This window comes from Oenanthe melanoleuca, chromosome 12 (assembly GCF_029582105.1).
Source record: "Oenanthe melanoleuca isolate GR-GAL-2019-014 chromosome 12, OMel1.0, whole genome shotgun sequence".
Lineage (NCBI taxonomy): Eukaryota > Metazoa > Chordata > Aves > Passeriformes > Muscicapidae > Oenanthe > Oenanthe melanoleuca.
Genome location: NC_079346.1, coordinates 5,881,939 through 5,908,067, shown reverse-complemented (window position 1 = coordinate 5,908,067; position 26,129 = coordinate 5,881,939). Strand labels below are relative to the sequence as shown.

At 43.2% G+C, this 26,129-nt stretch overlaps 1 protein-coding gene across 25 annotated transcripts in view; it reads right to left on the bottom strand.

Moving 5' to 3' along the window:
* Positions 1-26,129, bottom strand: part of MAGI1 (membrane associated guanylate kinase, WW and PDZ domain containing 1) — a 326,216-nt gene that overhangs the window by 71,282 nt on the left and 228,805 nt on the right. For all 25 annotated transcript variants that reach the window (XM_056501109.1, XM_056501110.1, XM_056501111.1 and 22 more), the window contains exons 3-5: positions 16,974-17,093; positions 5,548-5,754; positions 2,195-2,405 (exon numbers count right to left, since the gene is read on the bottom strand). In XM_056501109.1, coding sequence (XP_056357084.1) covers positions 2,195-2,405; positions 5,548-5,754; positions 16,974-17,093 — 538 coding nt within the window. The remainder of the gene's footprint in view (positions 1-2,194; positions 2,406-5,547; positions 5,755-16,973; positions 17,094-26,129) is intronic.

Below are 26,129 nucleotides of genomic sequence, written 5' to 3'. Positions count from 1 at the left end.
TATCTGACACACAGCCCTGGCCCCACTGGACCTGCACTGGTTCTATGCAAGAAGCTCTTGCTGCTCCCTCTAGCACCCTGACTCAATACCCAATGTACACAGATGCTGTAACAGATATCAGAGCCATCTTGGGTCCAGACTGCTCATCAGTTCACTTCCTTAATCTGATACAAATCAAACCAAATGGTTTCTAGGCTCAGGGTGTCCTTAGAATTAACAGAACTGCAGTCATTCAGTGCTGCATGCACACCAGCACACACAAAAATCAGCCCTGTGTGAACATATCCTCAGACCTCACTGCAGGGAGGGAGCAGGTGCTGCTACCAGAGCTTCACATCACACAGGCCTGTGTGTGCAGGCTGTGTTTGCCCAACACATACATGATTCTCCTGACAAATTATTCACATTGCACAGAGAGCACAGACACAGCAGCCACGGGGGTGGGTTTGGGGAAATCGGTGGCAGCAGCAGAACCCCTGATGGAAGCACTGCAAGGAAGGACAGCAGGGGTCAAAAAGGGGAATAACTGTCTTGGGCAGCATTTACTACTCATCCTCTGTCCTCCTCCAAGGAGGAAAAGGCAGGCTGAACGGGCTATTAGGCTGTTCCACGCACAAAGGGCAGAGAGTACATCAAATAAGGAGGCACCCTGAGGACACAGTGAGGGGCAGAAAGCTGTGCTCAGGGTAATCTACACATCTTGGTTTCATCTGATGAGAATTTGCATCCTGCCTTCTCAACCTTGTCTTGCACTCAGAGACTGTTGGAGCCTCTCCAGGTAATTGAGAGTGCCCTGGAAAATGGCTTTTTTTTAGAGCAGCCCTCTCCCAGCTGAAAAAGGGCTGCTGTGGTGCCCTCAGTCATCCCAGCTCCTCAGATCTTCTGATAATCTTCTCTCATGTTCCCAAGTGAAAACCTGCTCTTATACCCTTCCCTGGCCCTGTCCAAAAGTCTCCTCTCCTGATGGTGGAGCAGGACTGCTGCCCTCACTGCCCTGCCTAACTAACTCTCTGCAGCAGAGAGGGCTAATTAGCAGAGGAAGTTCTTCTGCAGTAACTGGGCATTGGCTTCTGGTAGGGTTGCCACAACTGCATTAAACAGACCATCAAATACAAAATCAATTCCTCAACCCCTCTTCTACTTGGCAGCTAAGGGCTTGAGTTTCAAAGGCTAATTGAGTGTTAATGTCTAGCTGAACTCTATGCAAGACATCTCTTACACTAGCAGGTCCTATTTTATAAGTTACTCCTACCTCAATAAATTTAGACAAGTATAATTTGAGACTATTATTTATGGCATGAAAAAAATCAATATCATCATAAAACTGCTGACAGCAATCAGCTCTTAGGCAAAGTCTGCAGTGCTTGAGTTACTGCTGCTCCAAACTTCCTGTGCCTGCCCTGCGCTGAGCTGCACATTTTGCAAACCACTGGAGCTCATTAACACATTTGGCCCCTTTGCTGTGACAAGGGGACAACACACAAAATCCATCCCTGGCTCTGCTGTCTGTGCACAGGACTGGAGGAATCCCTCTGCTGCATTATGCACAGATACATGTGGATGCTGGTAAGAGTCAAGGAAAAAAGCAATTTGAGTTTTCCCAAGCTACTCAAAAGAAAACAGAAAGGAAATAATTAATAAGAAAGTTTAGCACCTGGTGTTGTGGACAGAAGGAGTGCATGAGGAACATGATGTTTTACTAAAAGCATGTTTACAAAAGGTGTTGCCTTCCTTAAACCAATGAATTTAATTCTATCCTTGGTTCTGTGAACCAGTCTATAAAACTATGTCAATTTCTGCAATAAATTGCTTCTTCTGCTTGCTGAATGAAGCCTGTGTTGCTGTATTCTTTCACTGCTCCCTAACCTTACAGCAATAGATACAGGCACCAGAAATCAAATCTCAGCCCTTCCAATTAGGAGCTTTCAATCCACCCCTGAAGACAACTGGCCTGCATTTTATCAGTGTCTGTTGCTTTTGTAACTACCCTCATAAAACAAGCAGTTCCTGCTGCCTTGGAACTCAGGAGTAATTTGGATGTTCATCCAATCAGGAAATGCAAACCCCCTTCAGAAGCAGTAAAGAACTAACAGCTCTGCAACCTAACAGCATACACTAAATATTTAATACACACAAAATGGTGCCCAACGAGAGGGAGAGAGACGGAATTAGAACAAGCAAAGCAGAGCTTTACTCTATAAAATAGACTTCTCCGTTCTCGGTGTAGGCCATCTCCCAGTTGTCTGGCAGAGGCCCGAGGCTGTCCTCGGCAGAAGGAGGTAGGTACTGGGGGAGGCTCTGGGACGGGTCCGTGGTGGGGACGTGGGTGTGCCTCTCGAGCGCGGACGCTGGGGCTGCCTCTCGCAGGGTCTGCGTGCTGTGCTCCTCTTGCTCCCCAGACTCTGCTGCAGAACAAACACACACAGGGAAAGGTGACACGGGGAAAAAGCAGCCCTGAGGCCTTGCCTTTCTCAGGCCTTTACATGGTCAAGGAGTTACAACAATGATTATGCACCTGCAGAGATGTTTTGCAAAAGTATGTTTTTGAGGAGCTGCTGCCTTCTTGAACCAATGAGTCTTTTCTGTTTTGCATGACCTGCCCTTTATATATGTGTAGTGTTTCTTTAAATAAAGCTCTTCTCTCTCTTGTTTCTCCATTACATGAGGAACTATGCTGCATTATCATTTTTGCTGCTCTTACAGCCTTAAAATGCAAGAACAATCAGTGTCTTGGGTTGAAATACAGGATGTGGCCAGAAATGTGAATTCTGTCACCATCTGTTGAAGCCAGGTGGTGCAGTGACCCTTATCTCTGTGACACATATTATCTGCTAATGGGCCATCTTTAAAACCAGGTGGGGCAATCATCTTTATCTTTCCCACAGCCCATCCTCCCTCCAGGAGATATCTCCTGTTAATGGCCATTGAGTCCCAGGGCATGACTGGCAAAATTACATCATCCCACTGGGAGATGCTCCAGCCAGGGGGAGGAGCCAAACTTTTCCTACCTAGATAAAAACTGAGATTTTGGACACCAAAGAACCTTCTTCCCACTGGATTCCAGAGGAAAGCCAGACCTTTCCACATCATCCCTGGACCTTCATAGGAAACTGCACCTTCTCCAGGAGCACTGCTCCAGCTGAACCACATCTGCCACTGCAGGAGGATGCAGCCACCATTGAATGGGACTGTGCCAACACCCTGACTGACTGACGGGGTGTCAGGTGGTATTCTGGCTCTGTCAGTGTTTTGGGATTGTTCTTTGTAATACTGCATTTCTATTTCAATTTTCCTAGTAAAGAGCTGTTATTCCTAATTCCCCAATCTTTGCCTGAGAGCCCCTTAATTTCAAAATTATAATAATTTGGAGGGAGGGGGTTTACATCCTCCATTTCAAAGAGAAGCTCCTGCCTTTATTGGCAGACACCTGTCCTTCAAACCAGGACAATCGGTCTTTTCCTTGCCCAGTTTGCTCCTCCAGGTTTATCCTGCCAGTTTTCCTCTCCTTGCCTTTTAATACACAGGGACATGAAGAGAGGGCAGAGCCCTGCAGTCTGTGGCAGCAGGGGTGAGCTCACCTTGCCCACTCACACTCTGCCAGCCTTACCCTCTCCAAAGAAAGCAGAAGCTGTGATCAGCTCCAACAGGCCCTGCTGAGCTACCAAATTCCTCCAAGCTGCCTGGGGCCAGGGCTCACTGGTGTAGAGGAGCTCAGTGTGCTTTCAAGCAGGCTTACAGGTTCACTCCTGCAGTGCCAACTGTGGGACAGGATTAGGAGGATAAAATTTCCTGTTTGAAGCATGATCAAAAGAGGAGATTTTACAAGTGCAAAATGCTGAGCCAGAAGCTCAAAGTCAACAAGCTAATGGTGAATGTCTTCAGTGCAGTGCCTTATTTTAAATTAAAAGTTAAAATGAATGTCAGCACTGTCCACATGTTGCTGCTCACTACTGCCCATTTTTGCTGTCTGAGGAGGTTTATTCCAAGGCTCATCACAGTATCCTTCCAGTCAAAGTCAGTCAGGAGCGTTTTATGTTGTATCTGGCCCTTCTCCCTCTAAGGAAATGTTTCTGATGTTTGTATCCATGCAGTTTTGAGCTGTATCCATGAAACACTGCTGTTCATCCCCTCCCATCACTAATCTCAGTAGATGCTCCCCAATAAATAGGTCTGAGCCCTCACTCCTTCACAGAGAGGTTTTGGCAACAATGGACAAATTCTAAAACTAACCCTGTGTCTACAAAAGGGATTCTCTCTGTTTCTTGAAGGTGTTGAAAATTTATGGCAGTACTTCCACATCCCCTGAGAGCCTGAGTACAAGCACAGACAAGACACTGAGCAAAAGACAGAGAGATCAGTGCCACCCTCTGCCAAGTCCCCAAGGGCTGAAAGGGCTTCACTGACAGGACCTTCTCTGCTCTCCACACCAGAGACCAGGGACATCCTCAATTCACAGCCCACAGCCCTGGAAACAGCTCCTTCATTATTCTATCTGTCTGCTGCCATTACCAAAAGAGAAGGACATCATGAACTGGGAGGAACAGGAAGAAAAACATCCAGGCTATATCAGTACCCTCAGTGCTTCTTTCAGCCCTCCTGGAGTTTGATATTTTTAGGTAAAGGATGACAAGATAAAGAAGCGTGAAAAAATCGTCGCCAGCTAAAAACTGAGAGTACAAACATGCCAAAATCTGGAAAACACAAGTTACTGAGAGGTCTCCTAGGGAAGCAGGAGCATTTTAATATGGCTAGCACACTTTCATGTGAAATAAGCATAAGGAATCACTTTGGTATATAAGAAATAACTCTTTTCTTGATTCTGTGCTCATTTAATGAAGGCAAGGGGCCAGGGCGTGATAACGTTGTGACAAATGAGCTGCATCTTCCAGCATTTCATCTTGCAAAGGAAAACAAGATAAAAAAAGCCAATGGTGTTTTACTCTGAATGTGCCTGCACAGACTTCAGACTGAAAAGGTTCTGATCTTTCAGCCAAGGCTTGATGGTAGCCATGGTGGGAACAAGATCTGTATTCAGCAGGACACTAATGAAATTAAATACAGAACTTGCACCCCTGCTTGAGATCTCATTCCTGCAGCAAGCAGCACTCCATGTGCTTGGAGAAGAGGACCTAGGGCAGTAACTGTATGTGATAGACAGCTCTAGGTGCAAGGAAGGATAAAGGACAGCAACATATTTAGGAAGGAACAATGATTAATTCCAAATGTAAACCTGTTTGAGTCATTTCATACTGTTTGCAACTGTCAATCATAGTTCATCTCTTCCCCAACCTTCCTGCAATTAATGGACTTGAACTTTACCACAATTTTGTCTCAACCAGTTCAATCCCACAAGGTCTTTTTGGAAAGACACAGCCGTGCACATGGTTGTTCACACCTGGTCATTTGCCATTCAGGTGTTTGCCAGTGCTGTTTGACATTGTCAGCTTTGCAGAAAACACATTAAAAACAACACCCCCCTCTTCAAAATACCCCCCAAAAGCCTTCCCCATGTATTCTAACTGAAGGACAGTGATATGTTTGCTTTACCTGTGAAGCTACTGCTCATTTCAGGTACATCATCCTCTTCCTCATTCTCTGTATGCACTATGCCAGCATTTTGCATATCATTGTAAGACTTGGTTCGCTTTGGAGTCGACTGCTTGGAGCCAGACTGCAGGTTTTGCAAAGCATTGGTGGAAGTCACTTTCCCACTGAGGGGCTGGCTTGGAGGCTTGGGAGTTCCATAATAGTTACCTAGGCAATAGAGACACATTTGCATCTTCAAAAGAGAACAGTTTATGGCAGCAACTTTTCCATGTTGTTTTCTTTATGGCTCCATTAAAGTTTCCATCCCTCCCCACAGATAAGTAAATAAAGAAGCCAACACGTGCCATTCCCATTTTTGGAGGTGCATACTTCATCTCTACAGCAGACACAGAAATACTTCTTGCCTTTTTAGTTATTCTTGTTGAATCTAAAAGGAGAAGCAATGGTGGTATTGTTTAGGTGCACTGAGCATACATGGGTAAAACAAAAGGCAGTCATGGTGAATAGCAAAACTTCATCTCCTTACATCTGAATTTCAATTAGTAGCCTTTTTACATGTGTGCACCCACACAATGCTGTGGCAGATCTGGAGTGAGCCCTGCAGAAAATAAAAAATTCATGACTGCTATCACCAAGAGGAGTGATGAAAGGCTCGATGGCCTGCTTTAGTACACAGGTTCTTTTAGGGGGAATCTTGCATTTGGAAAGCAAACACTATTCAAAGGAGAGGAAAGGAAAGATACCACATGGCATTGCTTTCTTCAAAGAGGAAATTCAGCAGTTGGGTCAACTTGGGTAAAAGTGAAGTACCAGACCTTAAAGCTAAACTTGAAGGGACACAGGTGCAGCCCCAGTTCAATACATGCCCAGAAACCATCCCAGCTCTGATGGAAACAGTGCAAAATCTTGGGCTGCCTCCCTGTCATTTCAAGTGACCATGGAAGAGATTCAGAGTAAGTGCACATTCATTCATGCCAGAACAGCACAAAGATATTTCACTGGCCCTGTTTCACTTCACCTCCACAACACAGCAGTGCTTGATTTCCCCTAAAATTCTCCACAGCAACCTGAGGTCTGGAATCTGTTCCCACAGCATTGGGCATTACAGGAATTCAGACCTATTGCAAGGTGAATCTTCTAATTTTTACACAATGACCTGCTATTACAATAGTTTTATATAAAACTGCTCAAAATTTTTCTTTCAGGAATTACTGTTAATTTTTATTTGCCATCTTCAGATTCTGTGGGTAGACTTAAAATTTTTCCCTATGCTCCTTGACATCACAAAACACAAAGGATGCCCTCCCATATAGTTCTGTTGTTGCAACAGTGCAAAATTCTTCTCTAAAATATACATTTACTTACACTCTTAATTGATCTCCACATCTATATATAACCTGAAAGCATTATTTTTTAATGTTTCAGTATATATTTTCTCAGCCACTGTAGGAGATGAGGTTTGATCTAAGGAACCTGAAGGTGCACAGGTCCATGGGAAGTGATGAGGGGAATCTGCAGGAGTTGCTACATCACTGTCCACCATATCTGAGAGGTTGTGGCAGATTGGTGAAATCCCCACTGACTGTAAAAGGAAAAACACAACCCCTTTTTTGTCAGTGGAGGACCCAGGAAGAGTCTGGGAGATGGATCATGGAGCAGATCCTCTGGAAGGAGGAGCTGGAATCACCCTGCCTTGCACTGCCAGAGTCCAGCAGGGAACACCACCTGGGAAACACTCAAATCATTCCCCCTCCCTGCCTCCTGTGGTGTGAAAAGGTATTTCCCACAGATCTGAGGCCCAGGGAGGCAGAGCAGCTCCCAGCAACACGTGCAGGTTTGGGTGAACAAGGTGTGCTCCAGCCTGCTCACAGCAACGTGGATCCAGCTCCACGGAGCAGCAGCACTTTCATCTGCTGCTCATCATCTCAGAATCTTAAATGCACATTGATGCATAATTTATGGGGAGAAGGAAATGACTTATTCTGGAAAGAGCCTCTAATGGGTACAGAGGCTCTGCAAGCAGGTTGCAGCTTCTGCTGGAGAAATGATTCTTATGCTCTACATACTGCAGAACTGTTTTATGCAAAAAGAGGAGGAATGGGGGAGAGAAAGTGCAAAGGGGAAATACAAACGTAGGTTGCCAAAAAAAAAAAAAAAAAAAAAAAAAGATAATTAACCCTGCTCCCATCTATCCTCTTGGCATTTCTCATGACGAACAACACTACTCTGGGATATTGTGGTTATTTTTTTTTAGGATTTTTCTTTGGTTGGTTTTCCAGGAAAAAAAAAAAAAAAAGTGTTTTATAAGGATATTAACTGCTAAGCAGAGAGAGAGAGCCATATGTGTGCCATACACATGAAAACAACTTTTATTTCTAGCACTGCACACCACTGTTTTATGCAAAAGTTATTTCAGGTCTGTTTTAACTGGTTAAATTCTTTAGGATGGATGCAACAAAGAGGATGAAGGGGATCTATAGATGTTGATAGTGTGGGTTTTATTTCCCCTGGACAAGAACAAAGCACAGATGGTACCATCCCTCCTCCAATTACAGAGAAATGTATGATTATATCTTCGAATTTTGTTCTTTTTCAGTTCCTCTAGCAACAGCAAAGCTGGAGTTCCTACCAGTCCACAGAGAGCTGTTCCTCAACAGAAAAACAGGAATATTTCTCTAAAGTATTTCAGGTTTTCCTACACCAAAATCATTAGTCATTCTTTAAACCAGCCATGGTTGTTGGCACTAACATTAGTGAATAATTACTCTCTACCAAGACAGTGTGTTGTTTTAGAGGATCCTTGTAAAAATAAATGAGTATATAAAAAGAGCAAATATGAATTTGAAACTGAGCATGGCTCAGCATGTGTGGGGTTTATGGGAAATGTAGCCACTGGGGCTGAACTTTTCTTTTTTCACCACAGGAGGCAGATTAAGCCTAAGTCAATATTAAAAAACATCAGAATTCTTCCTTCAGATTCACACAAGGACAAACAGGTTGGGGAAATAAACCAGCTCATGATGAAAATCTTAAAAGAATGTTTCAACCCAACTTCCATGTAACATGGAAAATGAGGGAAAATGGAAATTCTATCTTTCCCTCATGTTAGCTGGATGCAGTCAGCCCTATTTCTCTTCTCCAAGCAGTTATTTTTGAAGACATGGCATGTGGGCCTGGGCGTGGGAGCAGACACACTGTTAGGGGGGACTGGCAAAAATAATCATCAAACCTCATGTGTCATCCTCAGAATTTGAAATAGAAAATATTTACACTGTGACTCAGAAATCCAAACATGCTCCATTAACAACTGACAGTGAACAGCTCAGCAAGGGTTTTACAACACTCAGACTTGACATTATTCGTTCAAATTAAATCTATCAATGTTTATGAAAAAACATAAATTTAAAAATAGATTTTAACAGTGTTTTGTGAGCCACTTGTAAGCCTAGGGAAGGGGCTAACTTCATAGCCAGTGTAATTTGTACTGAATATCCAATCAGCTCTAATTATTAACAGCATGTTACATGTGCATACACAAGCATCTGTCATCCCAGAGGATCCCAAAACGTTTTCTGGAGTCAGCACAGCAGTCAGGGCAGGACTCCCTGGGGTGCTGAGCTCAGGTGAAGCTCTGCAAAACTTCTGAGGATTCTGACCCCAACAGGATGTCTCTGTCCCCCACACAATGGAGATTTCTGGGACAAGACTGCAGGAAACTCTGCTTTTCTGTGAAATGCCAGTTCTGAAGCAGCCAGCGTGCAGGAGTGGCACTTTCCCATGCCGAATTCCTATGGGAACTGGGCTTCTGCCCCTTACCCTCTTCTCAGTCCCATTTGGATCCTGCCTAGAACCTGAATTAATAGCTAATAACAACCCATTTACTCCACAGATGCACATACCATTAACTGAATCCCTTGTCATCACTTTTCACTAACCATTATTTTATTCAGTCCCTTGGTGCTTAAAACTTGCTTAACCACAGCTGAAGTTTGATGGCAGCATCTGCAGCCAAATCCATGACTTAATCCATGCACACTAAAGCACCACTCAGGAGAGTGCACAAAAATAACAATAATAATGAAAAAACCCAAACAGAAGAGCTCTTTGGAACGAGCTGGTTTCTTTTCATCTCCTTATCTTTAAGTGTCGGCAGCTTACACATTTTAGCATCACACCCAGTAATTAGACTTTGGTAACAGCTTATCACAACAATAAGACAAGTTCTCATCATCATAACACTTCCTGCTCTGCCAATTCAAGCAGTGATCACAATCAATGAAAGCAATCTACAGCAGCTTCCCCCCTGTCCTGAATTAAAGCAACACTGCCAGCCAAGAGAACTTTCTTTTTAAGTTTTAGAAACCAAGTGGCAGTGGAAAATTTGTCTTACATTTCAAATAACAAAGCATTCTTATTAAGTATTCCCCTGGTGAGCAGGAAGTTCACCTTAAATGGTTTATTGACCTGGAATTTAAAATACAATTCACAAAAAATACACCAACTAGCCACCCTTAAGTAAAATATCTATGAATCTACTCCATAAACCCTGTGAATTCACACTGTTGATTTCAATTCCATTTGGGTTGAAAGGACTCCATCCAGCCAAGATGCTGTTTCTGCAATGGGTAGGAATGCACAGGAAGAGAGGCACAATCTGACAGGTTCAAATGTGGGATGGACACTAGAGCAGAGAGGGAAGAGGAGCCCATGGAGGCTGCAGGGTGGGACAGGGAGCTGACATGGACAGGCACAAGAAGGCAGAGTAGCTGGCTGCAAAGTGAAACATGAGTTTGAGCATTAAGTCTAATGGTGCAATTACAAAGAACGTGCTCCCAAACCACATATTTGAGTTACTTTAATCTGCAGGTGTTTTCTCTGCAGCAGCTATTCTCCTTTCTGGTGGAAAGGTGACTACACTTGGGACTGGGAGTGCATTTGTGTCTCAGCAAAAGAAGAGCAGTTCTGAATTTACTGATGCCTATGTATGAAGTCTAATTTTGCAATTATAAAAATCCCAAGAAACTCAAAAGCCTCTGTGCAGCACAGAGGGCTCTGTATCCATGAGAAGTGCAAGTCATCTTCAAAGAGACCACTCTGTGCTAACAAGGACTTTATTAATAGCTCATGTTTTAAAAGCACTTCATAGCTTTCTGTCTTGGTGCAAATGGGTATTTTGGGAAAAACACTTGGAGATAAGCAGCAAAATTAAGCAAGGCCTTGACACAAAGACTTGAAATGCAATTATTAATGTAATTGTTTTATTTTCTGAGACTCAGCTCCTCTTCTCTGCACTGTACAAGAACCAAAACAATTGACCCTTAATTTTGGCAGAAGAGCTTCTGTTCATCTAATCCAGCAAGAGTGCTTGTGTCTGATTAGCACAGGATGAATTGGTTCCTGGGAGCACAGCTCCTGCCATGGTGTTTTGTCTGTTCTCCTCCCAGATCACATTCTGCTACAGATTTCCACATTCAGATGACAGATCTGGCTGCTGTCTGTGGGATTCACCTAGCTGCAACTGCACATTGATTAGCAATTGCCTGGAGGAAATTCAGAGTATCCAGGCAACCAGGAGGAGGCTGCAGATGCAGCATCTGGATGGGAAGGAAAACAGGCAATGAAGGAGAGCTCAGAGAAATTAACCAGCAATATATCCATTTCCTTCAATAGGAGATTCACTGTCAGTTTCTGTAGTTATTAACGATGAGGTTAACTGAATGATCAGTTTGGGTTTCTTGCTGAATAAGTCAAACTGTTACAAACTGCACATTCCAATTAGGTCTAAGATTTAATATATACTCCAATTAGCATCCTAAAGGCAGTGGCAGCATGGGAGAGAGTCACAGAACAAATCACTTTTCTTATTCTGATTTTTGCTGTGCTATCACTAGGTGTTGCCACATGCTACTGTTAGTATTCATGTACAAGTGTATCCCAGCACATTTAAGGCACGGAAAAATCCTAAAATAAAGCAAAATACTAAAAGTAATAAATAAGCAGTACAACATGCATGTAGAAGGGGAGGGAGGGGTGTTCCATGAGACCAGCTGTGTTATAGCAACTTCTACATCCACATACAAATAGATTTAAAAAACAAAAATCACAGGAAACATAAATAAACATGTACTTGTGTATGGTATACACAGAAAACAGGAGAAGCAGCTGGAAATACCCTACCTAGCATAGGGCTGTGGGAATAAAGAAAATACCCTGTCAAGCCACTGCAATATGAAAATCTTCTTGCAATCAGTTAAATGTTTTTAAACAGAGTCCCACCATGAGGATGTGTCCCATTAGCACATTCCCTCTCTGGAAGGCAGGGAAATGCTGCAGGTTGTAGAGGCACCAGTAATAACACCAGCAAGAAGCAGCCACTTCTGGAGAGTCCTAAGAACATTCTATACCATAAAAACCATACCAAAATGTGCCTGGACTGCTAGGAACAGCCTTCAACACATCAAACTATGGTTACAAGTAAATTATGCCTAAAATAATCTGAACTCTAACTTAAAAAGAAAGCAACTAATTCACCATATCTCTCTTTTTGCCTGAGGTGTTTGGGAACCTTTTCCTTGAGGTTTTTGTTTTAAAACACACAACTGCTAGTGAGCCATTTCTGACAGAGCTCACATGGAGAAACTTGTTATTGAAAGTGCAGAGAGAGGGAGAAGCCAGTCAGGAATGCCACAGGAAATTCAAAGCCACTCTAAACCCCTATCAGATATTTGAATATTTGCTTTTAGAGAACAAGAGTTACTCAGGTACCACTTCAGCTGTTTGCAGAATGAAGCATTGTGATCAGATGACACTTCAGTACAGCAGCACTCATGCTTAGTTAGCACTGATAATTGTGCACATACACAACAAGGTGTTGCCTTTTTTCCCTTTACTAGTGGTTTAAAAAAATAAGAAGAAAAAAAGCAAGCAAAGTATTAAGAGCCAAAAACAGAAGAGGAATAATTCTGCAGTGCACAGGTATGAGTATGTGGATATTCAGTGTGACACATCATAATGATGCTAAAGAAACCATTATGATTTACTGAGTCAATCTCTAGTCTGGAGACAAAAATCAGCATGTCTGATCTTATTAAGCCAAACATGTTGTTCTCCTGCCTGGGCATCCCCAGCATCTGCCACTCTCCCTTGCCCAATTTTCCCCTTGTGTTCTGCCTGCCACAGGCTCAGCTCTCAGTTCCAGGTGGGACTGAGCTGGTGACACCCATGGGCTGTGAAGGCATCAGCAAAAAAAAATCCACCCATTTTGCTAAAGCAGCTGGGGTAGTGTGGCTGCTGCAGAGAAACCAAGGAAAGCCATCAGATAAATTAGTCTAAAGGCATCTTGATTTGAAGCATGTTGCTGAATACACCTCTCTACTTCGGCTGCAATCCAAACTGCACTATTAATGTAATTTATTACGATCATTAAGTACCACAATCAGAGACCCTGTCCACAGTAGCTAGTTTTATATACTTTGAAAATGTTAGCAAGTCACCCCATTACATCTTAGTCATGAGACTAATGCAGATTACTTATTACTTCTCTTGGCAATCACATAACACTTGTCCTGAGAATGAAAGATGATGCCTTGACAATAATACTCCATAATGTAATAACCCTTCACTTGTTATAAAGTGCAGCACTTTTTCTTTTGAGGATCACTAAGTGCTGGGCAGGCATTCATCCACACAGCCCCACCAAACCCTGGTGGTGGGATACAGCCATCCCCATCCAAAATTCAGCCACCATGCCCCTGTCCCTGTGTCCCTCCGCCCAGCTCCCATCTGCAGGGCTGCCTGAATTCAGCACAGCCCTCCAGAACATCCTGGCTTCCACTCTCCCCCTCCTATCTGAAACAGCAGATAGCTGCAGGCACAGGGCATCTGCTGAAATATTAATGAAGAGAGAAGTAAGTGTTGCTTTAATATTCTCCAGGCCAGTAACCTGTAGTATAGAGCAGTTACCTGACCTGCTCAGGGCCACTCAGCAGCTGGGAAAAAAACAGGAATAAAATCTGGAAGTGGTGGCTGTGCCACTCCCTTGGGGTGGCTGTGAGAGCCCACAATTCAAATGCTGAAGTAATTGCTAAATAATTAGTAACCTACACAATTGCTTCCATGCATCCATCAGTATTTTCTGCCCTGAAGGAGCAGTCAATAAATGCCTGAGACTGCAATTACTGTGATTTCCTATCCACCACGAGGCCTAGAGGATGTGCAGCCTAGAAAGAATTTTCCTTCCTAATGAGCATTATCAATGGGAATTTCTAACTGGCTGGAATGTGCTGTGTGCAGCACACACGTGGGGCAAAATCACCAATACTGGGGCAGCTTTGGGCAGGTCTTCCATTTGCTGGATTCATGTGATCAACATGCAGCTTTCATCAGGGGAGCAAAGATGTTTCTGGGCTTTATGGTTAAAAATTAGGATGTTAAAACCCAAACTGAAAACCCCAGGAATTAAGGTCTGTCAATGCCCCCTCCCACCTGATTGCATTTTTTGAAGCCTTTTGGGTGCAGAACACACCAGGGAGATGAGAGGTGACCAGAACAGCAGCTGCCTTGCCCACTCTGCCTTCACTGGGATGTGAATCAAAAGCTGCCCAGAGGAACCTATTTGCAGTACACCAGGAGAAATAATAATGGCATTATGAAGCCCTGTAGGTCAGCAATGCCTCTTTTCTCCTGTTCAACTTGCACTTTCTCTTTTTGCAATTAGAGCACTGTCAAAACCCAGGTTGTTCTTTAAAAACCTGATACACTCTCCTACTTTTTTATGGTTTCCAGCTGTTCTCTTCTGCTTGTTCTTTGTTCTTTCCAAATCAATAGTATCTGTATCAGCATCAAAGTCATGTGTATTACCCCTCTTCTGATGGCTGCCTGTTTTCTAATCTTTCTCCCCAGAACTTCTCTTCAGTAGTTATTAAATGCTTCTGTTACCTCTTCTTCTGCAAGACTTTTCCCAGTGACAGTATCCATATCCAGGTGACTTTATGTCCACTTTCTCCACCACCACATGCTGATGCTTACAAAATAAGGCAGAAGGGTCCTTGGGACCACAGTGACCCCAAACCACCAGCCTGCTTGAGCCACATGAGCTTGTGGCTGGCTGGCAAAAAAACCTTCCCTATTCCTCATCCCTACTGTCCATTTCAGAGCCTTTTCCTTCATCTCTAAATCACTTCAGAGCATTATATCACAATCCTATCTCTTCAGTTCTGATTCCCACTCAGCACAGCAGGTAGAACTAGAAGATTAGTTCCTTTTGTTGGGTTTTATTTCCCTCATTTAGAATAAGCCATCACTGATCAAATATACAGTCAAATTTATCATGGTGGAACGCTTATTAAAAAAAAAAAAGTCAGTAAAATGTGGCAAAAACCAAATGATAATTAAAATATCTAAGGCTGTAAAGCTGGACAATAACAGAGGCTTGGCCATTAAAAGTCTAACTTGCTTTGTAGTTTGGGTTTTTGTAGATTATTTTTATACAGACAAAATTGCTTGTGATTGCAGCATCGAGTCTGAATCATCCCATCTTCCAAGATCTAATCAAGACCAACACTGTCTTGATCGATACAGCCATAAAAATAAGATTTCCAAAAAAAAGTACAACAAAGCCATTAAAGAAATCTCAGAAGGCAGCAAAATAATTTTTTTAAGCCATAAGTGAAAAATGAACTCTATTTATTTCACATTACAATCAAATAGTAATGTGTCTTGATGCATATGTGCACACATGCATCATCATTATTTGCTTTATTCTTATTGATTTTTCCTTCCATGGGCCAGCACTCCAGAACCACAATGCACCAGCATCACTGATGTCAATGGGGAAAGAAGCTTCTCAGCACTTCTGACAAATTATTCCTTTCAAGTTCAGGCACTTCTAGCACCCACAGAAATGAAATACACATCAGACTTCTGAGAAATCAACCTCATCTTCAGCATCTGAAAAGAGCAAGCCATGAAACCTGAACAGCTCAGCTGCTGCTGCATATAATCACATAAGCAATGAAAGGAGCATGCTGTAAGTGTCCCAGATGGATACAGCATTTCCTGAGAACTAATTCCCAGCATGTCCCAGGAGCCAGCTTACAAACATTGCCCATTTTGTCTTTCCAAGTGGAAAGGTCACCAGAACAAACAGATCAGGAAGCAACGGCGAGGCCTTTCAGCTGATCTATTTCAAGCACCAAAGAAAACTAATTTGGTGTTATAATTAGAAACACAGAGAGGAAAAAGCTCATTTTGGAGAAGAGCTGCTGCTGGAATTGTTAGCATTGGTGCTGATGGAGCTAATCAGCTCAGAGAAGTGGAAGAGTGAAACCAAATTATACATTTAGCATCTTCATGCAAGCCAGGTTTGACACTGCAATTGTCTGCAGTTGGGAATGAGCACAAGGTTTAAAGATGCCCTCAAAAAGGAGTTTTTAAAGAAGTAGACAAACAGTATTTCAGGACTTTTTCTTCAGTCCCTGAACACCACATGTAACAATTTTTTCTGTTCATGTTTAATGAGTACTTTCCATAGACTTTGGCCTAGTTGTGTGTAGTTTGTATTTTTCAATGTATTCCATATTTATTATTACAAAGAATAATTAGAATAAGTCTGAAAGGATAAGGCTTCTTCAGTTTCTCATATTTACAGAAAGAACCATTAAACTTCTTTCAAATGGAAATATGAAATGACTGTGCTGAAGTATACTGGAAGAACATTCAAACCTGTAAAGTATTTCTTCTCATTGTCTTGTCAAGAGGCATATTTGAATGTTCTCCTGAGGAAAAAACCCCAACCCACTCCAAAAGGAGTTTTCCATTTAAAGGAGCTTTAGACTGCAGATTTAGTTACACAAATCCTATTGTGTACCTAAAAATGGCCAATTTGCCATGCATTTCTCTGGAGCTTTTTCCTGCTCTCACCCTGGTGACATTTCAGTACCCCTTGACTGTCTCAGTGCTGTTGTTTGCAAAGTTGTGCTGTAAAAAGGATCAACATGATGACCCAAGTTAGAAGCAATTATTCAAGAATAAGGGGAAAAAAATAAAAGCAGTATATCACCTAGCTGCATAGTGACACAGAAGTGGGTGATGAAGGAAGATGGAGGGAAAGAGAAAGAGCAGGAGGAAAGAAAAACTGAAAAAGAAGATGAGCCCTAGTGGATACAAAGAATAAATGCATATTGCCCAATATTTTGTTATGGGAGAACATGCTGGATTTTTCTGGCCTGCTGATGTTGATCTTTTCAGGCAGTCAGCTTGAAGGCAAAAGATAAAAGCAAAATTGGAATTGCCTCTCTCAGGTTGCAGAGAAGAGTGAAGCAGAGCACTGGGATGGAAAGCAAAGTCCTAACTTGAGCAAGGTGATGCAAATGTGGTGTCCCACCAGGGGTATCTGAAGTGATTTTTCACTGCCCCTGGCTCCATACCTTCATAAGTTCCTACTTCCAGAAGTGTCCCACTTCTCTCCAACTCCAGAAATTCCTCCACAGTCAGAAAGTTATAGTCCACACCAGGCACTTCTCCTTCTCTTGGAGGGCGGGTTGTGCCTGAAATGAAAAATTGGAACATTATTAGGGTTGTTTTCTTATGGAGAGTTAAAAGGGACAGTAACAAATTTTCACAAAGATACAACAGTATCTGTAAAACACAGCTCTGTGAGCTACGAGGGTCAAAGGAACCTTGAAGTTAGGAGCCCCTGTAAAAACAAGACTCAGATTTCAGGTTGAACTGGTGGCACCAATTAGAATAAAACAACTGGGGGACGTTTCCTGTATTCTCAGAAAGACTCTGGCAAAGAAATCTCTCATCTCTGTGTCCAGAAACACAGCTGGAAAAGCTTGGTACCTGGGAATATGCCAGCAATTACTTTCCTGCTGTTAGCATTGTCTCTCATACTTCACTAAATTGCAATCTGTATTACCAGATAAGGCAACTATTTTCCAGGTTCCATTATTCCTGTATCACTATCTCACCAAATGTTCTCTCACATCATAAACATAATTTCTCCCTTGTTTCTTCTTATTGTTTCATCTCTATTTATGCTGTTATTTTTTATTCAGCATTGAAAAGTACCATGGGACAGTTTGGATGCACCATTCACACACACATGCTCACTGAAGAGACAGCCTGACAACTTTCTCACAGGAGTTCACCTGCAAGCTCTCTGCAGTTCAGGAACACTTTCAGTAATAAGTCACACTCAATCTCTCTCTCCAGCACTTGACAATTTCTGCTGTGCCCATGGAGAACTGGCTCTGGTCACTGCCACTCTGCCTGCTCTGAAACTCTTGTCCCTTCTGGCCAATTTGCAGCACTCTGAAGCACAGATGAAGCAAGATGAGTCATTCCAGGACTTGTTTCCTAAGATGACTTGGGACACATTTTAGGTCACTGAGCACAGCTTCATTGATAAGGATCCATTTCTGTTCAATAGCCTGTATTTTCCATGACTCTGGAGGCTGGGAGGTGGCTGGATTCTGTATATCTGAGATTAAATAGAAATGACAGATTTACAGATGGCACAGAAAACAGAATTTTGGAAGAAAGACTGGAGTTAGAGAGTTGGAGGTGCCTGAATGCTGTGGCTAAAACCAGTCTGCTGGCTTGGGAATAACTTCAGAGTCGTGGAAACCATACCTAACATTTAACAAAGCATAATTTCTCACTTCTGAGGGACTCCTCTGGCCCCTGGGCAGTGTCTTCTCAGTGCATACAATTTCTTAAACCCTCTATAAAAAAGGACAGAAGAAAGAATAAAGAAGCTGAGCTTCTGAAAACTAATTGGGAAGATTCCAGTTCTCAGAAGTTGAAAGAGCATAAATTTACCATGCCTGCATCTGGCAAATGTTTTCCTCAAGTGCCAGGAAAGCGGAAAGTCTGCTTATCTCCTATTCATCCGAGAGACTGTTCAAGAGGTCAGTCTTGACAGAGTGACACCCTTGAAAGACTATCACTAGATCAATTTCCTTGATTGACATCCACTTTCTCTAACACTCTCTATTTCTTGTTTTGAAATAGAAACTCTTTTTTTATTATTTACCGTCAGCCTTCAGAGAGTCTATAAATTCCTGTGCTTTTTTTCCATCATTCCTCCTCTTGGAGCTGTATGAATGAGTGAAGGAGGGAGCAAAAAAAAGGAAAAGGATAGAAAAAGGGATGGATACCTCCACCCTGCTAGCAGAATTACTCTTCCCCATTTGGAAAGGACTCAGTCTTGCATTCTTTGTATTTCTGAATCCTTATAGTAAGGCTACAATGGTTTTTACTGGGTAGATTGCAACAGAGGAAAATTTTCTTTCACAGATCTAGTGCAGAGAAATGCTGGGGCTGCCCCAGTGCTGGTGCTTCCACCCCAGGGCAGGCAGAGCAGCTCACTCAGGTCCCTCCTGGCGCACCAGGAGCATGGAGCACACCCCAGCAGCTGGGGAGATCCCAGCCCAGATGCCACATCTCCTCCTGAGCACTGACACTGCCATGGAGGCTCTGAGGTCCCTCCCCAGAGCAGCGTGTCTGGTGGCCACTGCCACCTGGAGAGCGGGAAGCAAGGAGGGTGAAAAGCCACACCAATAACTGTGACCCATGGTGTGCTGTAGCTGTCCCATGCCTGGAGCACAGTGGAAGTGAGAATTGGACTCTGCTCATCAATCAGTCTCACATCACCCCCAGCCATGTGGCACGTGAGCCAAATCACAAAGATTGGGATGTGCGTTTTCCCAATAACTACTAACACATTGATGAGACACAAAGATCAGGGAACTTCAGGATTGCTTTCACCTTATCTTTTAAAGCCTCTTCTTTTCTTTATCTCTATCTTCCCACAGAGCATATTTATTAATCATTTTTTCCTTCCTCCTGAATTTTTATAGCGGTGAAATTGCAGTCAGCAGTTTACTAGTGCTGGCTGCCTATTTGACATGACAATTATATCTCTGCCATAATTCCTCTGAGCCATTTTAATGGATCTATTTGTTTCATCTCAGTGTTCTTAATTTCCTGAATATGTTCAAGTAAAAAAAACCCGCAGCTGTGCCTGCTATCAGCGCGGCTGCCTTCACCACACAGAAAGCATTAGGAAAAGGAAGAGGAAAACAGAGATAACATTTGTCACCTCAGCTGGTCCTCAGCAGCAAACTCAGGGAAAATAAAAACGGCACTGGCTGGGATATCTTATCTGGGCGAAGGCGAAAAACCCGACAACTTTCCGTGCTGCTGTCTGGAGCAGAGATTGCTTGCAGATGCTCCGGCTGCGATCCTGCTCCACATGTGAGCGAGTGCTGGTGAGCGCAGCTCGGGGAGGCAGGGAAGGGAGAGCCCGCCTCCGCTCTCCTCGCAGCAGAATGACAGGCTGCCGGCTGGACACACGCCTGGCAGATGGCATTTCAAAGAGTTTCCATGAACCATCTGGGATGTGTACAATGATTACAAACCACGCTTACAACAAAGCCAGAAGGGCTGCTTCACAAGGAGGGTGGGGGGAGAGGGCGGGCGGCAAGAACAGGCGAAGAAAAGAAAGCCAAGAGGCACAAACTCTTTTTTCCCAGGCACAGGACACGGAGAATGATCAGCACCTTCCACCCAGAGCCCTTTCACAGCCTGCAAAACCTGCTCCAAGGCTGTGCAGCCTGTGTGTGCCCAGGCCAGCAGCATCACAGCCTGCCAGCCACCACTGCAGCTCTCTGCTGATAGACTCCTGCTGTAATTAAGTCTCCCACCACTAGCACGGCTTAATTATGTACAAAAGCAAAGCGTGTGCATCCTCCTTCCCCCTTTAAATTGCATTTCAGCATCCTTACCACAGGATGGTCTTCAGTACGTTTTATCAGAGCTAATAGCAGGTCAGACCACTGCTAATGGCAGAATTAATTGAGCACAATGAGAGCTGTATTTAGCCCAAACAGGAGATAAGATACTCCACTCCAGAAGATGAGCCAATCATATTTAAATACGTTTAGCTGCCTGTCTTGTTTGCATTGAAATATTAAGTGGCATGAAATCTTATTGCCTTTAGCTACCAATTTAGCTAATTAATTTGAGCTATGTCCATTGCGTGACTACCTCAGAATTGCTAATGCTGCAGCAAGAAGGAACTGGAGGGCTGAGTGGCTACCAACTCCTTCTGCACATTTAATGGTTCATAAGCTTTCAGTATTAATTGGCTAGCATATCCCACAGCATACACAACTAGTTAGATACATTGCATTCACAGGAGAATTCCTCAAAGGTCCTGTAACCACAGGAGACTTAAGAAAACAAAAAATAAGGCTACTGGTCAGCATTGCAGTTTTTACCTTCTCTCATGGACTGGGAACTGACATGAGATGTTTGCCCAGCTGTTGGTTTGGTTACTACCCCCAAGCTATCTGCATCCCAGTTTATTCTTGCATCCCTAGTGCTTGGGCCACAGGAGAGGGATCTCATCAAGGGCTGGAGACCCCACCTGAGAAACTGCTTCTAGATGAGGTGAGTTTGCCCAGGGAGAGCTCAGTGCTGTACCTAAACTAATTAGAGCTTGTGCACACATGCCTAGAATAACAGGGCTGTGGCTCAGATGTACTAGTGACTATCACCTACTATGCTGAATAATTTAAGTGTCCATTTAAAAGACAAATAGCTTCTGCTGCTGTGCTGCCTATCAAGCACACTGACACTTACCCAACACGAGCCTCAATTATACTATGGCCAGGCTGTTAATATATGACTCAGGGGCTGTTTAGCTCTTTATCAATCTACCAGGGCTTCAAGTTAAGCTGTTAATATTCACTGATACCCTGCTGCTAAATTAATCAGAGTCTTGCTTATTGTAATCTAAAAATAAGACTTAATGGGGCCGCAGTCACTTAAATTGGTTCTATGTTAAAAGAAAAAAACGTTCCTGAGCAGTAATACTGTTACTGTGCACCAAAACACCCCTAGCAAGTCATTTGGAAGCCACCATTTCAAGTTCAGAATACCTACCTATTTGCAAAGCAGTAATTTCTGTAAACTCCTTCTCCAGTTCCACTGGCTGGCAGTGACAATCTGGTGAGCCACCAAAATACATCTCATCAAACCACAAGCCATTTAATCTGCATCTCCACTGGCCAGCATCTCTTAAACTGACAGATAATGTGGGAGCTGTACACTCAAAGTAATGACCATAGTTGCTACAACCATATTTTATACAGACCCAGCCACAGGTGGTTACCAGCAGTGTGTGGAACTGCAGTAAATAAGGTTTTAATGTGAAGTGTGCAGGGATGCTCCTGGCTCAGGAGGCCAAGTGCTGCTGTAGGAGGTTTGGAAAGGCTGGGGTGGGAGGAAGGCAGGGTGCTGCTCTTCCCATTGTTCAAAAAAACTGGTATTTTTGATCATTCAGCAAGAAGAGACTGCTGTCATCATCTACATGGAAAAAGCCTTCAGCTGCCAGAGAAGAAACACATCAGGAAAAACAGCCCCTCCTCCCTCCCACTGTGTTTGGAGGTCACCTGCTTCCCTCCCATCACAGGGTAATTTGGAGAGCCTGCTTTGGCTCTCCTGCATCTGTCACCTATGGTGCAGAACAAACTTCACAGATGTGCTAATAGCAAATGGAGAAGGGAAAAGACAGAGACAACCTGGTCTGACTCCAGAAGAGGGAACCTGATCAGCAGCCAGGCCTAAGGCAGAACTTATCAGCAGCACAGTACTAAAAACAGCCTTATCCACTTTCACAAAAATAAAGTGTAGCCTGTCTGCAAGAAGACACTGTACACAGAACTACCTTATCTTATTGACTTCTGGGGTTACTCAGACTAAGAATACTTTATTTTTCCTCCAACAGAACTAAAAGGAATTGTATTTGGGCATTGTTGTGCAATCCATTATTCACTGTAACCCCATGTACCTGTGGTAAGGGGTCATCCATAGTTGTAACTACATAAAATATGGACATTTCAGACAGGCCCAATCTGTTACAAACCAAACATGCTCAGCTTATGAATACAGTTTTCTCCTGAAACTTGAAACTCAGGAAGCCCATTTTGGGATTTTAAATTCTGTTCATCCCTTCTTCAGCCAGCTCCTCAACACCTATAAACCCCAAGAACATGACAAGCATTCAAAGTATCTTGGTGGTGGAGTAGAAATTCAATCCAAAGATGAATGTGTCTGCTGCTAGAAATTAACTCTCAGCCCTGTTAATGATGCATGTGCAGGAACAGATGCTGATTGACTTTTCCTGCCCACACACACAACTGCAGGACTAAAAGCAAATTTCTCTCACTGTGGTCAGCAGGAACGAATGATTAAACCCAGAAAAGAGCTGAGCAAGACAAAACTGTCTTTCTACAGCCACGTTTCAGAGAGAAATGCATTTCATGGCTGCAGTCTAGGTTGTTGGATACTGCTGGGAACCAGGGAAAAAGCAGCCTTGAAGCCTTGGGTTTCTCAGGCTGCTCAAGGACAAGAAATTATAACAATGGTTATGCACCTGCAGGGTGAGCGAGAGGTGTTGTTTTGCAGAAAGCGTGTTTCCAAAGAGGTGTTGCCCTCTTGGACCAATGAGCTTTTCTATTTTGTACTGCACAAACTACCTTATATAACTGTAGTATTCCTTTAAATAAAGCCCTTTTTTGCTTCTGCATTACTGGAAGAACAGTTACATTATCCTTTCCTGCTCTCCTATAGCTCAAATGCAACAGTCTAAAGCAATTTTTCTTCCATGGGGGAGATGGAAGGGATTTGTACAGAAGAGCTTTCAGTATCTCCTTCTCCCACCTGCCTCTCCAGCCAGTGACCACTGAAGGATCCCAGAGCAGCAGCTGGTGAGGAGCCCAGAGGGCTGTGCCACCATGCACACAGGTGCTGGCAGGCTGTCCCCCAGCACACAGGAGCTGTTCCCCTCTCTCTGAGCTGCTGTGTCCAGCTGCATCTCCCTGCCCTTCCCCTCAAAGCAGCACGGGCTGCCCCGAGCATCCCTGCACGAGTGATTCAGCCAAGCCACACAGCACAGCTCAGATTGTGTAAAACCCTCCAGGCAGCAAGTTATTTTTGTCCTTTACAAATCTATTTTTGGTATTTCAGTGGCCTTCCCTGCCACCAAATAAGAACGTTGATAATCTTCAACAAATTTATCCTTAGAGCACTCTGAGGTAGAGGGTTTGTTTCTGGTTAATAGCACAAGACCAGCCAAACCCAGGCTCTCAAAGGACTCCAGGAACCTAATTCTGGAGAAATCAATGGGATTTAGGAAACCCTACAGATCAGGATCAGGGCCTAACAGATTAAAAGGGACAAAAATAACTTGCCACCATGTTGGGGCTTTGCAAGCTCATCTGTACGTGCTGGGAAACACCACACCAGGGCTATGCAAAGCCAGTTCAGCACCAGGCTCACTCCCCACTGTAATATCCATTTAAAAGAAACTGATAACTACCTGATGAAGAGAAGTAAGGGTGTAAAACTTGACACATTCCCCAAAAAAGCCTCTTTAAAAAGACCTGTTTAAGGATCTATGCCGAATATTCAAAGAGAGCATCACCCCCTGACCTGGGAAAAGTACCACCAGTGGTTCTACTGCCATGGGGCACTTGCTAATCAGTTACAGCCTCTTCATGTGTCCTTCAGAGCATCCATTTGCTTTCTCCTAAGCAAAGAAAAGAGTATTCTGGCACCAAATAAAGCATCAATAACAAATATTCCCAGGCTCACAATAGCAGCAGCTCTAGATCCTTTTCTTTGAGTGATTGTTGTTACCTCACCAGACACCTGCAGCCAAATCCCTCTTATTTCCCACGAGGTGGGACACCCACCAAGAAGATTAAACTTCATGAACTAATGAGTTTGCCATTAATCCCGTGTTCCTAGAGTTCAACAGCACGACATCCACTAATTTAAATTGAGAACTACTGATGAAAAAGCAAACTATGTACCTCCTTGGCAAGAATACCTTAGCAACTATGCATGGTTTTATTCATTCTAATATATGGATTAGTGTAATAAAGTGCAATTTTATAAATCAATAAAGCTGTAGTAATGAGATTGCACTGTAATGTTCTGCTTTTAAATACTGGCACAGAAATGAATGAAAATTGCCATTTGTCTAAGCGTGGATGCAACCTACAGAAAGTGAAATTAGCTGAAAGTAAATTAACAAGGTGATTATATACTTGCACTTATATTCTGTTTCTGTCATATATATATTTTCACATAATATACATTTTAGATAATTCTGCAGTCATGGCACACACCTTTATTTCAAAAGATTCACCTTTAATCTATGTAAACTTATCATGGTTACTTTCAGTAAAAATGCTTGTCTTGGGAAAAGCTATGACTGAGGGTGGTAAATTAAATACATACACTGGATAATTACAGAGCATCCTGATTAGCTGGTTATTTTTAATCCTGCAGATCATTCACTCTGGGCTGTTTCAACCCATCAGTCACCTGCACCCTCACCAAGCTGAGGCAGAGCAGTGGAAAAGCACAATAAGGATTCAGATGATTTTTCTATACAAATGTGCACATCTGTATTAAATACAACAGGCCAAAGGTGTGTGTGGGGAAGTGCTTAAAATACCCTTAACTCACAGGAGACTTGGGATGGAGGGTTGCTCCCACACATTCAGCACTTTTAAACAAATACTTCATTGTCTTATTTATGCTTTCATATTTTAGAAGGTAGTTTATCAGGAGGTATAACCTATCCTGCTTTATATCTGCTTTTTTCATGTCTGCTTGCAGAGCTATGTGATTTCTCCAAACTGCCAGAGAAGGTGTAGCCCAGTCTGAGAGCTTCATCACTCAAGGACAGCATTAAACCAAGCTGTGAACTGCTCCAGTGGCAGCATCCAGCTGCAGAGAAAGACAACACCCAGGGATTCCCTGTGATGCCTGGCTGAGTGGCTGGATTAAGACAGTGTACTATTAAAAACTGCATTTCATCAGCTGTCAGATCTTCACATGGCTTGGTACAAGCTTTGAGTGGGTCATACAGGAGAAGAACCATAGAACAGGTAAGAAATGAATGGTTCTCAAACCTATTGCCTGATGTTCCACACCAAAGGCTGGGAGAAAAGGGCTTTGGAAAAGAGGAGGGGACAAGACAGCATTTGGGACTGGGTACACTGTAAACTCCTACAGGATGAATTGTCAGTCACTGAGCAAAGACAGACACAGAACCAGGGAGGTCTGATCAGCCAAGCTCACTGTTTTCCTGACAAAACTTAAGGGTTTTATAAACATTATACAGTCTTTTTTGCCTGCCATAGTAGTAGAGGAATTTTCCTATTTGGGGATACACATGCAGAGGAGTTTTGAAGCAGAAATACAGTGAGCAAGAACACAACAACCCGTTTTATAAAGAAATAATAAACACTTGCTTGAACAATATGTGTGACTATCTAGAAAAGAAGAATTCTCTGACAGTCACACTCCCAAGGCCAGAGACTTTAATTTCTGGGACTGGAAGGCTCCTGCAGTCTCTCTCTGCCAATTCACCTGGCTGGCATCCCCCATCTTCACCTCCTTTTTTATCTCAAATGTTGGTAGTTCACAGCCTCTTGTCTCGGGGTCCCACCCAGAGTTTAAAGTGCATTTCAGTCTCCATCTCAATGTGTAGCTTT